This window comes from Perissodus microlepis, chromosome 3 (genome assembly GCF_051167445.1).
Source record: "Perissodus microlepis isolate ML-2025 ecotype Zambia chromosome 3, ASM5116744v1, whole genome shotgun sequence".
In the NCBI taxonomy this organism is placed as follows: domain Eukaryota; kingdom Metazoa; phylum Chordata; class Actinopteri; order Cichliformes; family Cichlidae; genus Perissodus; species Perissodus microlepis.
The window spans coordinates 16,912,655-16,928,192 of NC_140463.1; the positions used below are offsets into that span (position 1 = coordinate 16,912,655).

General features: G+C 39.1%; 1 protein-coding gene across 1 annotated transcript; it reads right to left on the reverse strand.

Annotated features, from left to right (window-relative positions):
• Positions 1-7,791: 7,791 nt before the first annotated feature.
• LOC146390218 (uncharacterized) lies at positions 7,792-15,538 on the reverse strand. Its single transcript, XM_084921054.1, has 8 exons — positions 14,803-15,538; positions 14,472-14,578; positions 12,721-12,943; positions 10,909-11,250; positions 10,531-10,812; positions 10,292-10,396; positions 10,136-10,186; positions 7,792-8,071 (listed from the first exon to the last, which is right to left on the reverse strand). The coding sequence occupies exons 1-8, from the start codon at positions 15,536-15,538 to the stop codon at positions 7,929-7,931; spliced, it is 1,989 nt and encodes a 662-aa protein (XP_084777180.1). The 3' UTR covers positions 7,792-7,928.

Here is a 15,538-nt window from a genome sequence, read left to right on the forward strand (position 1 = left end):
GCGTTCTGTGATGTTGTCATTTCTTGTGCTCAAGGAGCCGATTTCTGAGAACTCACGGCAGTGTGCCTCCCCAAAAATGTTTAAAAGAGGAAGCAGTAAACGTTGTTGTGGTTGAAACTGGAAGAATCAATCTGAGAATGGAAGTGACACCATTTCCACAAGATCCTCGGCACTCACAAGATCTGCTGATAGAGAAGAATATGATTTATATGGGTGTAGAGTGGAGTAATGTCAACAACCCAACAAATCTGAAACCATTAGGTCAACTTAATGACATATTGGTGGAAGTTTGACAGGCCTTATAACTTCATCCCTCTTTAATCACATCTGCAAATCTGAGCTCAGGGACAGAGGGAACTGTTCATTTACTGAGATCAGCAGCAGACTGTTCGAGGCTGAGAAATAGTGAATATGTTGAAAAGAATAACTGGGCTCTGTAGAGCATCTGCAGCATCTTAGACAACAGGTTCTAACTTGTGAATGATGCAGAGAATGATGGTCAGGTTAGAGTTGAGTTTTTACACAGGAGTGTGTCTGCTCCTCTCAATCAGCTATAAAGCCAACAAAGAGACTTCAGAGATGCCTTCATAGCTGCAGGATATTGCAGACAGCAGCTCCAGTGAAGTACAAAGAAGCAGGACAGCTCACCTTTGTAGGGAATACAGAAGTCAACAATCAGGCAAGTGTTTGATACAGTATGAATATTTCTAGATTTCGTTTTATTTTTTATCTCCTGATGCTCCTGATTTTATTAAAAACTGAACCAAACTCCACACAGAAAGAGTCCAGCTGAGATTTTAACCAGCAAATTTTTTGCTGTGAGGCAACAAGCTAACCACTAAATCAACATATGGACCATCATGGTGACTATTTTCTGATTTTACTGTCTAGTACATAACCTTTGGGCGAAAAGGAACGACCGTAACATCAGCTCACTTATTGTATTTAAAGACACGGTGTAATAACCCTGTAGTTCATTTTAATATCCCTATTATAGTAGTATACACATATATCTTTATAACCACTGTATATACAGATATATAATAATGACTCACATCTAACAGGAAGGAAGCAACAACATGTGTTTGTTTGTTTCCTATGTTTACTTTCTGATAAAGTTAGACAAATATGCTTCTGCTTTTTAAATTCTCATCACATTTTAAGCAGCTCACACAGTGATGGACACATTCTTTGAGTCTTTGTACAGTTTGTTTACTGAAGATCCAAATAAATTCAAACTTGGGGCCAACTCCTATTTTAAAGTCATTAAAGATGAATGCTGTAGAGTTCAAAGAAATCATTAAAATCCCAAAATTAATGCCGATGTAAAATACAGGGTTACAAAATCCTTTTTCATCATCTAAAACTATAGCATATTATTGTCACAAGGGCGCACTTTGATGCAGTTTCGTTTTGCGACGACCTTGCGTCTCGTGCAAGTGTTACCTGTCTCCTCCCGTGAGATCTTCCCTCTAATGGCGGTCAAGTGTTTCGGAGTGCAACAGGAAAATACCTCAGTACTACAAACCAGTTAATGAGACCAAATTGTTTTAAATATAAATGCTAATGAGCTTTTATTAGGCCCCGAACTCTGACCACAAAGGGAAAAACATCTGTCAAGTTATTTGTTTTGGAAAATCCCAGTGAGTCACATGCCTTCGTTAGCTACCTGTTAAGTTTAGATAATTCATTTTACTATCCGAATAAGCTCAGAAACCTCTGGAAAAAGGTCAGTCTGGAGCTATGAGAATGTAGTGTGTTGTTGTTCTTTACAGTGTGGTATAAGTGTGGTATATGTTCTAAGCTAAGGATGTTTTACTGCCGGTGTGATGCTAGCTCTATACCCCGATATCACAATCGGGGAGGTATTCAAATATTAAGTACTAGCTCTGTTTATATTAGAATGGTTCAGTCTTAATAGAAACAAGCATATTTCAGGTTTTAATAGTATTTGCACTGTGAATTAAGTTACATCTGCTTGTTAACACACAGACATGAAACTCTTATTTTTAGATCAGACTGAACTTCAATTTCACTTGATAAGTATTAACAAATAAACCTCAATGAAGGCATTAAATGATGACAAAGAACAGTTGCTCCTTTTGAATGTAGAACTTGTCTGAGAAAAAACGCATTTACGTTTTTCATTGTCAAAGTTACTGACAGCTGTCATCAATATGAGGGCATCGCAACATAAACCTGTTTACCTTGAAGCATCCAGACCATGAAAGCTGAACACGAGAGACAGTCCGAATGAAACAATGTAAGAGACGAATGGTACCGCCCACCTGTTAAAATAAAAAAATAATCATGAAAACTATTTGTATGTTTTTTTCTTGTGACTTTCAGTGTGTTTCATCTTCTGTTTTGTCATCAAACTGCAGGCAGCCTGTCCAGTATATAGATATTTATTGCAAAATAACAGCATATGATACTGTTCTCACTTTTTAGTGTGACCTCTGTTTCTGAACATGCAGAGCTTCTCCATATCAAAGCTGTAGAAGTCACTTTAACATTCATGCAGGACTGCAGAGAGTGATCACTCAGGAAATAGTGCTGCTTGGACTTCATGCAGTTCATGTCTGACAAAACAGCTCACATAGGTATTTGGATCCAAGGATGGACTTGACTCTGAAATTTGGGACTTTCAAAAACCTTTCTGTGCACACAAATGTCTTCAACTACATGTAACATCTCTCTCGCTCACTCACTACATGCTGATAGCTTTGCACAGATGCTCAAATGCTCAGTGTGAAAGAAATGTGTGCAAATCATTTGATGAATTAATCGCAGTTGTGGATCATATCGTACGCATTTGCAACCCTTTGAGACATATTTCTCTCCATACTAAAAGCAGACATGTTTGTGTTCACTTTAATATCAGAATGGCAGATTTACCACACCACAGCTAAATCCGGGAACAGAGAAATGACCCATATATCATCAGATCTGATGCCTGTTAACATGTTAACAGAAGTATGTGCAGACCTCAGAGCTGTGAAGCAAGAGTCTGAAGCAGTTGGGAAAAAATGTGGTTGGGAAAAGAGAAGTGAATGTGCGTACAGTTGTGCATTCTGATATGGTCATGATCTGTGTGTGTGACAAAGACAAAAAAGGGGTAGATGTGAACACAAACCTGAACATGCTGCTAGCAGTCTGATAGATATTAAGAGTTTGTTGTTTATTACTTTTTGTCATTGCCATTGAACCATTGCTTCACTTCTCTTATTTGTTTAAGTGTTATGGTGCAGTCATGTTTGTTCTGAGCTGATTAGAAAAAGGACCACCCAGCATTTGTTAATTTTTATATATGTCACCTAAATTCAATGAGTAAATAAAATCAAAACACATTTTATTTTTAGTTTTGTGAGTTATGGAATAATTTAGTTCTGTATATTTTGCTTCAAATGACAAGACTATATTTTACTTATTTTTTAATGTTCAATAGTTCTACAAACTTTCTAAAGGTCTTTAAAGCTTTGTTGGACATGTTGGCTGCTTTTTCACTCAGTTTTCTGTTCTTGTACCTGACCATTATCAGAGGAATGTTGTTTGTTTGTTAAACCACTGAAACAGCCAATAAAGCATTCATTCAATTCAATTCAATTCAATTCAACAATGACCTCTAACTGACTCAACCATAAAAACTGTACTCAAGAGATTAACCACAGTTTTTATCCACAATACATTTTTTTTATCGTCGCTTTGTTGTGTAGGTGACAGTCTGCAAAAGACAAAACACAGTAAGAGATGGACTACTTATTGTAAATCTTATATCTTTGTTGTCTTTAGAAGTTCTTTTGGCACATAACTGTGAGAATGTTCAATGTGGCCACATTATCTCAGTGAGGAGCTACTTCATAGTAGATGTGAGGAAAAATCCAAAAAATCTGAGAAGTCCCCATGTTAATAAAGAAGAAGGAGCAAGGTGATGAGTTTTTCCCATGAAGATGTTGATTCAAGATTCAACAAGTTTATTGTCATATACACCACAAAACACAAGTGGTTACACATGGCAATGAAGTTCTTACTTTACAAGTAAGAATTACTTTCCCTTCATACAACAAAAAAACAACTAACTAAAATAAAGAATGAACTTAATTTTGAGCACAGAAAATAATAAATAAAGTAAAAAAGGTGCTTATGTATGTAGCTTATGTGTGGGTGTAGTCAGAGTTTAAAGTTCAAGTAGTTGCAACAGTGTCACAGTGGTAATATATCATAACATAATATAATAGTTTATGTTGTATTATGTTGTATATAAATAAACAAAATTGCAGATTTACAGGTTAAAGATAATCACAGTTTGATAATAAGTCAGTGATTCAGTAGCCTGACGGCCTGTGGATAGAAGCTGTTTTTTTAGTGTGGTTGACATTGCTTTCACACTCCTGTGGTGTTTGCTGGACGCAGTCATAGGTGAAGAGGGTGTACAGGAGTGGACTGAGCACACAGCCTTGGACAGTCCCTGTGCTCATTATCTTTGTACCTGATGTCCTTGTACCAACTCTGACTGCCTGAGGTCTGCCTGTGAGGAAGTGCAGGACCCAGTGACAGAGGGAGGTGTAAGTCCAAGAGTGGAAAGCTTTCCCACCAGTCTGTTTGGGATGACAGTGTTGAGTGCTGAACAGTAGTCTATATACAGCATTTGAAAATAGGTGTCCTTATTTTCAACGTGTGAGAGTATGGTAAGAAAATTATTGTTGTAGTGTGTGCATGAAAAAAGAGCCTTAAACCCCGAGACACCTGAGGGATAAATGACACCTTAATTTTGTATAAAATAGCTCTGATTGGATATTCTGGAGAGATTTCTCTCTGCTCCACCAGCTGAGTCCACCGCTGGGACAGTCTGCACAAAGTCAGATACAGAGGAGGAAGCATCAGTTTCATCTGACTCAAACACTCCTCCATAGCCCAGTTTTATGTTACTTAAAGGGTTTTTCCATTTCAGTGTATCTCATGAAGAAGTACTTGTAAAACACACACACACACACACACACACACACACACACACACACACACACACACACATATATATATATCGATAGATAGACAGATAGATAGATAGATTTGTGTTTTGATTTTATGTATATTTTACAAATGTCATACAGAATTTGTGTTTTTAAAAGTTTTTCAAACCGCATAACAGGAAAAATTTTTTAAAATAAATTTATTGACATATGAACAGAATTCCAAAATATTTAACACTTTCTTCCATAAAATGTAAATGTGACAGATCAATTTCCTTTTTTAAAATGACAAAACTTGGGTTTAGTTTTAAAAGCTACATATAAAAATTGAAAGACAACTATTATTATTCAAATTAAAGCTGCAGATGTCTTTATTTTTGATTAAGTTGTGTATATATTTGTGTTAATTGATCAGGACACGAGGACTCAATAAGTCAACCGAGGGTTTCCCAACTAGGTAGTAGCACATTCATGTGAAGCAATGGAGTTGGCAGCATCTGACCAATCACAAACACGAGCATATCTACTGACAGCAGTCACGTCGTCTTTAGATTGTGTTTCCTTTATGCTGAGCAGCAGGAAGCAGAAAGGATTGACATGTAACTCCCTCTAGTGGTAAGCTCTAGTTTGTCAGGATCAATAAACCCCTGCAGTAAAGACTTTGAGTGACTCTAAATGGGTAAAAACCCTGCGTACAGTGAGCACCTTTTTAAATCTCATGGTCATCTGGAGGTGATGAAAGCAAAAACAAAATATGAATTACACAAAGAAGCTTACTGAATCTTCAGGGTGAATAAAAAGGAACAACATGTCATTTAACATCACATAAGATTATGATATTTACAGCTATTAACAATTTTTAAACACATTTCACTCCTTTCATCAGTCTGCAGGTGGATATAATGACTATTCTGGGTTAAAAATCAATGCAGTTACAGTAGTTTAACAGTAAATACTGAATTCTGTTTAACACAACTCAGTACTTGAAGTTCCACATGATAAATTTGTTGTACTTTTGTTTTTTGTATTCTGTGTGCAAAATCATCAAAAATGAAAACATGAATTAAGTTCAGAGGTAAAAAAAAAAAGTTTCCAAAGCTGAAGATCAACTTGTGACTCCTGATTGATAGTTTACATTGAGGCTTCCTCTACTTAGTTTAATATGTGATAAATACGTGTATTACTGTGTTACTGAAGTATTGTTCCCTGCAGGTTCGCGTGAGTTATGTTTGTTAACAGTTATGTCCTGCTGCTGCTCGCTCCTCTCTCCTTCAGTTTTACCGACTGTTTAAGATCCTAAATGATATTTGATTCTCTGATGCTTGGTATTTCTACTAGGGGTGCAACGATACACAAAATTCACAGTTCGGTTTGGTTCGATACTTTGGTGTCACGGTTCGATATTTTTTCGATACAAAAAAAAATGTTCATGCCTTTTTAATTTGTCATTTATTAAAATTAGAAATATATATTTTAACTCAAAAGTATAGTTTTTAAATTTAACCCTAACCCTTGTGCGTGTTTTTTATTTTGACAGTGAATGCGCACCTGCGGAACACTTATGTGCAGCCCTGGTTATATAGCATTGACATATATTTTTCCTTCCTACAATAGCCCGACGGGCAGGGCAGAGATAGATTTTGGTAGCCCGACTGGAAAAATCGCTAGCCCCGGGACGTCGGGCTAGCGATTTGCGAGCTCTGTATCTGATTGAGAAATCACTCATCTTTGGAAAAGAGAGTTTATTACAGAGAAATGGCTCTTTCCAAAATAAAAGCTATACTATACGCTTCTTCTGGGCTATATTCTCAGCAGCATATTAAACATATCAGGTCCCCATAAGGAGAATCATGTGCTAACAGCTGTCTAAATGACTCGGGTAAAGTTTGTAGCATGCATGCTTGTTGTTTTTGTCTGCTTCCACTTGTCTTTGCACTAGGATGATGTCGGCGTAAATGTGCAGTCATATTCGTTGTGTTCCCACTAGTGCTTTCAGGTTAATCTCGTTGAAATGACGTTAACGCCACAACACGGCAAATCTCCGTTAACGAGCTACCCCTGATCGCCCCGTGCATGGGACTAGACGGCCAACACGTTAACGAGCTAACTGCGCTAACACACTAGTTCCCACCCATGTAATTGAGCATTGCGTGGCACATCCAACATACTGTTTTACTTTAGTCCATGACGCGCTTACCTTCAGGGTCATACGTCACATGAAAACCAAAATAATTCCAAACGCCAGATCTGAATGAGGGTGGGGGAGGTTCAATTTGCCATGTTGCAAGGAGAGCTTAACTTCTGTCTCGGTAGCTTGCCCTGCGCTCTTCCTTCTGACGATGCTGTCTGTGTTGAGTGCTCAGTGGATCTGCGCTCGACAGTGCAGCCTAGGCGGAGTAGTCGAACGCAGATTCACTGAGCGCTCAAAACAGACAGCATCGTCAGAAGGAAAGTTGATAAAATAAATTACAAATTTTGTATTGTTCGATACATATGCGTACCGAACCGAAAGCACTGTATCCAACGGTTCAATATCGATACGAATATCGTTGCACCCCTAATTTCTACTTGTAAATTATTTATGAATTACACCTGATTCTTGGACAGATCTACAAGCAGCAACAATCACAACTGGTTGTAGAAAAAAAAGGTTTCAAGTGCAAAAAGCAACTTGTTTTGATGCGCAAACAAAATGACCAACAAGGGAGAAGTGGTACGATTATATAAACACTAAGAAAATAAATTCAGTCAAATTCAGTTTGATTTATAGAGCACTGATTTTAAAACAACAGATATCAAAAAAGAGATCAACAAATAAAAACAACAATAAATACAAGGTGAGAAGACATCACTCAGTCAAACTTAAAAGCAGAGGAATAAAAATGATTTTTTTTTTTTTTTTTACAATTTATAAAACAGGCAGTGAGGGGTCATAACTGAAAAAGTCATTTTGGCCATTCAGTCGAATCTTTGAAACGACTCGTGCCACCTTTTTTCACTTTCCAGCAGTCCCTGTGTTGATGTTACTGTCTGGTTGTCATTAAAGAGAGTTATGTCCTTATTTTCTTCTTCTGTCTGTTCACTTCCATCGTTCATGTGGTCTACAAATACAAATAAATGACAGAGTTACCATTCATATAAATATTTACTACACTTGGACATCGTTTGCTGTAATCTTGGAATTAAGTGTAAAAAGTAATGATCAGAAATATGAATAGAATAACATGAAAACAGTATTATTTCATTTTCTTTTTCACTTAAATAACAAACACATGTGTGTAAAATTATAATGAGGTTTTGAGTCAGTTTTAAATATAGTCCTCGATGGGTCCACCAGGGGCTCCTCTTCAGTAATTTTTCCTTTTGTTTTTGATTCCTTACAATAGATTTCCTAGTAAAACACCTTCCTCCATTACTCTTGTACATTTGCTGAAATCATGTTTGTTTTCCCCACAGGAAATAACTTGTGATGCAAACAGTGATTTAAATAACAGTGTTTAAAAAAGGTCATTTCGCAGGAATAGAAATGCATTAGGCCTTAATCAGAGCCTGGTTTAACTGCAGCAATAAAGATGTACACCTATTCAGTATATTATAAAATATGTTGACTAGATCATTTTAAATTTGAAAACACAGAGTAGTATTAATGTAAATCAGAAAATGAATCATCGACACTTCAATTTTACCATCAAAGTTTAAAGGGTTGAAAGGATTTTCCAGCATTTTTCAGTACAGAAGAAATCCCCATAAAAATGTTAAGGTTTTTAAATATGTGCTAATGAGGACGCTGCATTAAACAGTGTCACAGGAATTTGATGTTCTCATATAAAGTTTGACAAAGTGAATAAAAGGGAAATCTAATCTTACATAAAAACAAAATTGTCAAATGTCCAGCACCTGTACATATAGATGTTTCTGATGCAAGATAAATTGATAAATTGAATACAACAGGAATACTCAGCAAGCAAACAACCACTACAGCAGGACTGATACAGTGAACAGTGGATATGGTTTATATTGTCTAACAAGATTTAAAAAAAATTTACAACTGGTCACAAGTTATTTCAAAGTAGAAAAAAAAACAGGCAAAAAAGTTTTTTTTTTTCCTTACGTGATCAAGGAACTGACCCATTGTTCATTCAGTTGGCTGGTTTCAGTCATTATGCAAATGTACTGTTTATAAGAGGGGTCCCCAATCCCAGTCCACGAGTGTTAGTCGTGTCCAAATTCATGGGCTGCAGAGGAACCCACCCAATGGATTAATAAAGTTTTATTTTATCTAATCTAATAACTTTAATCTCAGCCAAACCGATTTACTCACGAACAAATAAAACACTGAAAAAAGCCAAACAATAACATTTTAGGTTGTCTAAGTGACTTATATATCACGTTTAACCTGAGTAGCGAAAGTCCGCGGTGATCTGAAAATGATGTACCGGGAGTTGTGCCGTTCTCGGCGGCTTCAGTGACCCTCAAGCTCCCGGCAAGCTATTGAGCTGGTGGGTAGCAGACGTCTCCGAAAACGGCGGAGGACTTTTGCAAATATGTGATATCTTGATAAACCAAGCAGATATTTCAAGTTTACACACCCACATTCTCGCCTGTTAAAAGTTTATTTTGTGACCTAGAAAGATTAATAACAGTAATTTTAAAACTTAGTAGCAGCCGCCATTGCCGGAAACTGGAGTTTGGCTATGAATTCTGGGATATGGTGGGCTACGAAGGACACACCTGACCCATCCTTCAAATTCGGGGAAAAGGAGGACGCATTTGTCGGCTGCATTCGGAGGAGTCTACGAATTTGGACAGCCTTCGGCGCGTCGCTGTGATGTAATCGGCCTACAAATGCGCGCTCAGGAGGATGCAGCCCATGAATTTGGACACGACCTTTGAGAAGGTAATTTATCCATTTAAATCAGCTGTGATGGATCAGGGACACATCTAAAACCTGGAGGGACACCGACCCTCGTAGACTGGGATTGGGGACCTCTGGTTTATAAGATTGGGAAACCTGCAGTCAGCTGAGACTGAAGAAGTCACTTGGATGAGTGATGAAACGTTTCTCCCACAAAACGCTACGTCCAGCTGAACAGAATCCACTATTTGGGATTTAGTTACCTGGATAATTGAGCACGCATCAAGACTTACATGTGAGTCATTATTACCTGGAACATGTATGTGTGTCTCTGTGCTCTGGTTGGTGTTCCTCTGTTCCTCTGTATCAAATGACATATCAATTTACTTATACACTTTACACATGTGATTGTGATCACTTATTGCAGATAATATTGACAATAACTAAAAATAAATTTCTGACTCACCACTTTGCTTTTGCTTCAGTTTCCATGTAACAAATGCCACTATAATACACACCAAGAAAGCTGCTCCAACAGTAATAATTAATGTCGCATCTCTGATGTCTTCACCTTAAAGGACAAAATCAACCAACCATATTGTGGATTAGAGGAAGTGTGTGTGATTTTACCGCTAGAGGGAAAAATGAATGTGACAAACTAATGTCAAAATAATGGCATAGTTTGTGAATGTGAGTCATTATTACCTGGAACATGTATGTGTGTCTCTCTGCTCTGGTTGGTGTTCCTCTGCTGGACTCTGCAGGTGATGTTGTTGCTGTGTCTCTTCTCCACAGTCACTCTGCTGCTGACAGTATAGAGGTCATCAGGACCTCTGAGGGTCTCTGTAGGTCCAGCAGAGAGGAGGTTTCCCTCACCGTCCAACCACAGCAGCTCAGGCTCTGGATACCAGCCTGCAGATTCACACTGTAACACCATCCTCCTGCTGTCATTTGACATCACCTTTATGACGGGTGTAGATGCTGAAGCTGATGAAGGGCAAACAAGGCATTGCAAACTGTTTTCCACTGATCATAAAGCTTCTTTATATTTTAAATCAGGTTTGTTTAAATGTTTAGACTCACCAACAGTGAGAACAATGGAAGCTTCTTCACGTATCCAGGGAATGGAGCATCTGTACGTTCCTTCATCAGAGAGTTTCACTTTGAATAGTTTGAGCGAGACGCTCCCTTTGATCAATTCATCCTCAAAGACTCGCGTATAAAAGTCATAAGAGGGATGTTGGTTATCAAACACCAGCCGTCCATCTTTATGATGAAGGTGGACAACTTTTTTAGGCAGACCAGGTTTGATCCAGTTCACAGTCTCAGCGTTAGTATCAACAGCAAGTTTAAGCTGACATGGAAGAACAACATCATCACCCATCATGGCTACAACCTGAGATGAACACACCAGATGAGATTTTCCTGCAAGGAAAAATAAAAAAGAAACAGTAAAAGTGGATGATATTGTTGCATGAACATTATGTTTTTGTTCCAAAACAACAGCAACAAAAAAAAAAAAGAAAAATCCCTCAGCTGTTTGTTATTTGGATTGCAGTGTACATTACATTTTCATACAGTAAACATTTTATTAAATCTGTGATGGGGATAACAGCATTTTTCAGTAACTAGTAATGTAACTAATTGCTATTTCTAAACAACCCCAAGTCTCCATTTTTGTGTTAAAAGTGTGGACTTCAAACTATATACCAGTTTTTAAATTGTGTTGATAGGCCACATAAAACCAGAGGAAGAAATTGTAAAAACTATGTTTTCTAAGGAAAGCACCCTCCACCTGCAAAAACAAAAAAACAAAAAAACCACCCTTTTCTATTGGTGAAAAAATGTACCATGTTGACCAATCAAAAAATGATATGGCAACATGGTACATGGCATTTGGTTGTTTAGGAAGAGGCAGAAGTTTTAGTGAGAGAGACAGACACAGAGATTTCTCTCCCCCAACAGTGAGAGAGAGAGACAGAGAGTTTTGAGATGTGAGAGATTTCTGACATTTAGCTTGTTTGGAGTCTAAAATTTGTGTGTTGTGTAGTTAGTGTGTAGTGTAGTTGATAGTTTTGTTTTGTGTCAGAACAATGAGGCGACTGCTAAATGTCACAGTTACTGCCAAAAAGCCACCAAAGGCAGACTGCAACGGCCAATTATACCCTGGACCCCAGAGGGTTAAACATTTATTAAAAGTAACACACTAGTTACTTTTCAATAATTAGTTACTTTTATAATATTGTAACTCCTTTACTAACTCAGTTACTTTTTTGAATAAGTAACTAGTAACTATAACAAATTACTTTTCAAGGTACCATGCTCAACACTGCAGAAGAAACCGTGTTAATACCAAAGTACAGACACTTTCATTACATTATAGAAGCTCTGTGTCACATCCACTACAAATGATCCTGTTGAGCAGACAGAGAGAAGCAGACACACTCACAACTTTATACAACATCAGAACTGAATCCTGTTTTGGGACTCCATGCTGTCGACTCCATTAATCAAAGAGAATGTGTGTTAAGAAAATGTTTATATGAAGGTGAAAACTTTCTAAAGAACAAAAATGTTTTGTCTATTTTTAAAAATGAATGTTACATTAAAATGGCCTGTATTTGTATAGCGCTTTACTCGTCCCTAAGGACCCCAAAGCGCTTTACACATCGAGTCATCCACCCATTCACACACACATTCACACACTGGTGATGGCAAGCTACATTGTAGCCACAGCTGCCCTGGGGTGCACTGACAGAGGCGAGGCTGCCGGACACTGGCGCCACCAGGCCGTCTGACCACCACCACATTCACAAGTGATCTTTTCATATTTGAAGCCAGCTTTGATGTTTAACAACTCACAGTGATCGCATGTGTATAAATGAATTGTCTTACCAGAGACGGTGACTCTGCAGCTGTTGTAGCCGCGGCCATAACCTGTGTTCACCTCACACAGGTACAGACCCGAGTCCTCAGTCCTGAGTCTGGACAGCTGGAGTCTGATTCGTCCTTCTCTGAGGGCGTCTTTGTCACTCTGGACTCGTCCGGAAAACTCTTCATCCTGAGACTCTGGTAACTCGACACCATCAAGGAGATAATACAGAGTGAGATCTTTTGTCTGTTATATGAAAAATCACAGAGGAGCTGTGACATGTAGTTTTGAACTTGTCAGCTCCGCATTCACTGTTTGCTTTCCTGTTACAGGTTCTGGAAGTGAAGTGAACCATCTTTACTCAGGGTCATAAGAAAAACTGCCATCACCTCAGAGGTTTTAAAATCATTAAAAGTTAAAAATGGTCACACTACATAGAGTTCAGCAGGAGAAAATGGATTAAACTCCAGATTTTAGCAACAGATAAAATGAACTAAAAGAGGTTCATGTAACAGAAATGTGTTACCTTTGAACCTCTGTCTGGAAAAATCAAAGAAATCAATAAAACCCACAATCTGTGGTTGACTGAAGTCTTCAAACACAGATTCGTTGACTTTGACTACACAGTCTTGACTTCCATAAAAGTTCTAAAGTTAACAGGAAGAGGGCAATCATCGGGAGAGTACAGCTTGTCTGAGATTCACTGTGTGAATCAGTGAATTCCTTTGCCAACTTTTTTAGATGGCAAAGGAATTCACTGATTCAGATTCAGCTTTATTGTCACATCGCAGGTTTACAAAATGAAAAACTGGGAGAAAAACTTTTTTTAATGCAGAGCTTTACATTAGCAGATAACAATAGAAGAAACATAAGTAATAACACGTATGGGGGGAATGATAACAAAGACAAGGTTCTCCTGATCCTTTACTCTTGCTGTCCTGTGAACAGCATCGGCGAGGTGTTAATTGTTTTGCTGTTTTCACGATCGCCTCCTGCATGAGAATATCACCAGGTAAACTTGCGATATTTGTTGTTCAACAGTAACAAGACTGATGGAGTGTGTTTGACGTAACCTCACAAATGTCATAGATGAAATATTTGGTTTTTATTTGCTGTTTTGTTGGTAGCGGCTCCTGAAAAGCAAGTCTGCCACACATCTGTTCAAACAAAGCCATATGATCTGCGACGCCAGTTAATCTGGAACACCGGCTACAGAAGTCGGCTGGTGTGCATGTTGTCTTAATTATTAAATTAGAGTTGTCGGCTGACGGCAATTTGGAGTAATATGGTGACTCCGTCTGCTTCATATTTAAGGTTTTATTTAGTTTGTATGTCTGGCTCTCTGTTGTTTTGAGTTGTAATTTGTTTTTTGTTACACCACTGGTAGGAGGCCCTTTTTATAGCTGCGGATCAAGGGGAAAGCTAAGGGCCAGCTAAGGGGAACCAAGCTAAGGGATACCAGTGCATACCAGGGGAATACCAGGGAATACCAGGGAAATACCGGGGGAATATCGGGGAATACCAGGGGAGAGGCAGCCCCCACGACAGATGCTGAAACACGCTCTTGACAGACGCACATACATACAGCACTGTCAAGGCAAAGCACTCACACACACAACACAAGTGGGGATCAAATGATCACCGGTGTCACGTCTGCACAGCTGTTTTATACATGAGCTGGTGGACGTAACCGGGCGTGCCAGAGTGTCTTAAAGAAATATCTACATGCCATGACCAAGGGGGGGGCGTGCTCTGTACATATGGAATATGTAACAGTGTGGAGAGATGGTCTCAATATGCTAGAGAACGTCCACTCCAGTGTGATGTTGTGGTTCTCCTCTGCCTGATAGGAGCTCTGTGTCACATCCACTACAAATGATCCTGTTGAGGAGACAGAGAGGAGCAGACACACTCACAACTCTATCTCCTTTCACAGTGAGTCAGAGACAACACTGTCAAAAATCACTGGTTTGTTTGTTGATTTGTTCAAGAAGATCAAACACACATCTACAAACTACAAAATCAACAACAATAATCTGATGAAGTTCTGCTGTTACAAACATGGAAACAATGATTTTTCCTCAGCATGAAGGATTTCGTTGCACCCTCCAATCGGCGGGGCGGGTCAACCAGAGTAGGCCAATGGGGGTAGCAGCTCGGGTCCATTCGACATAGGTGGCCAAACCACCGGAGTCGGCGGCATTGGATTAGGCCGCCAATCGTCTGTTGGCTGCCGCAGCTGGTGAGGATGGTGTCATTCGAATGATGGTCGCGAACGGAAATGCCGAGAATGCGTCGAAGGCAACGCATTTGGAAAGCTTCGAGCTTACTCAGGCCGTGTTTGAGCATCGTCCACGTCTCCGCGCCGTAGAGTAGCCTGGGCAGGATCAGGGTTCGGTAAAGTTGGATCTTTGTCACCAGTGAGATGTTGCTCTTCTTCCAGACGCACCAGCTCAGGGAACCGAACGCTTCCGCTACCTGGCCAATTCTGGAGCGTACCTCCGTTGATGATACCACTTTCTTCTCCTCGATGAGGGACCCCAGATATTTGAATTGTTGGACTTGTTCGATCTGCACACCTTCGAGGTGGATGATCGCTGGTGAGCCATCGGTCATCAGGACTTTGGTCTTCTCTGCGTTGATCTTGAGGCCGTACGGTTTGGAGTGGCCTGCGATGTCATAGAGGATGTCAGTTGCCTCAGCGTTGTATTCAGCAAAAACGGCGCTATCATCGGCAAACATTAAAATAGTGAATGCCTCGAATGCCTTGCACATTATCGCATCGATGACGATGTTGAACAACAGCGCCGACACCACTTTGCCCTGCCGGACCCCGATCAT

Bases quoted from the DNA above. Each gene is read 5' to 3' on its own strand.
- LOC146390218 (XM_084921054.1), bottom strand. From the start codon at position 15,538: ATGATCGGGGTCCGGCAGGGCAAAGTGGTGTCGGCGCTGTTGTTCAAC. The intron at 10,813-10,908 runs GTGAGTCTAAAC...GCCCTTCATCAG, and splicing joins TTCCATTGTTCTCACTGTTG to CTTCAGCATCTACACCCGTC. The intron at 10,397-10,530 runs GTAATAATGACT...TTGTCCTTTAAG, and splicing joins GACACACATACATGTTCCAG to GTGAAGACATCAGAGATGCG.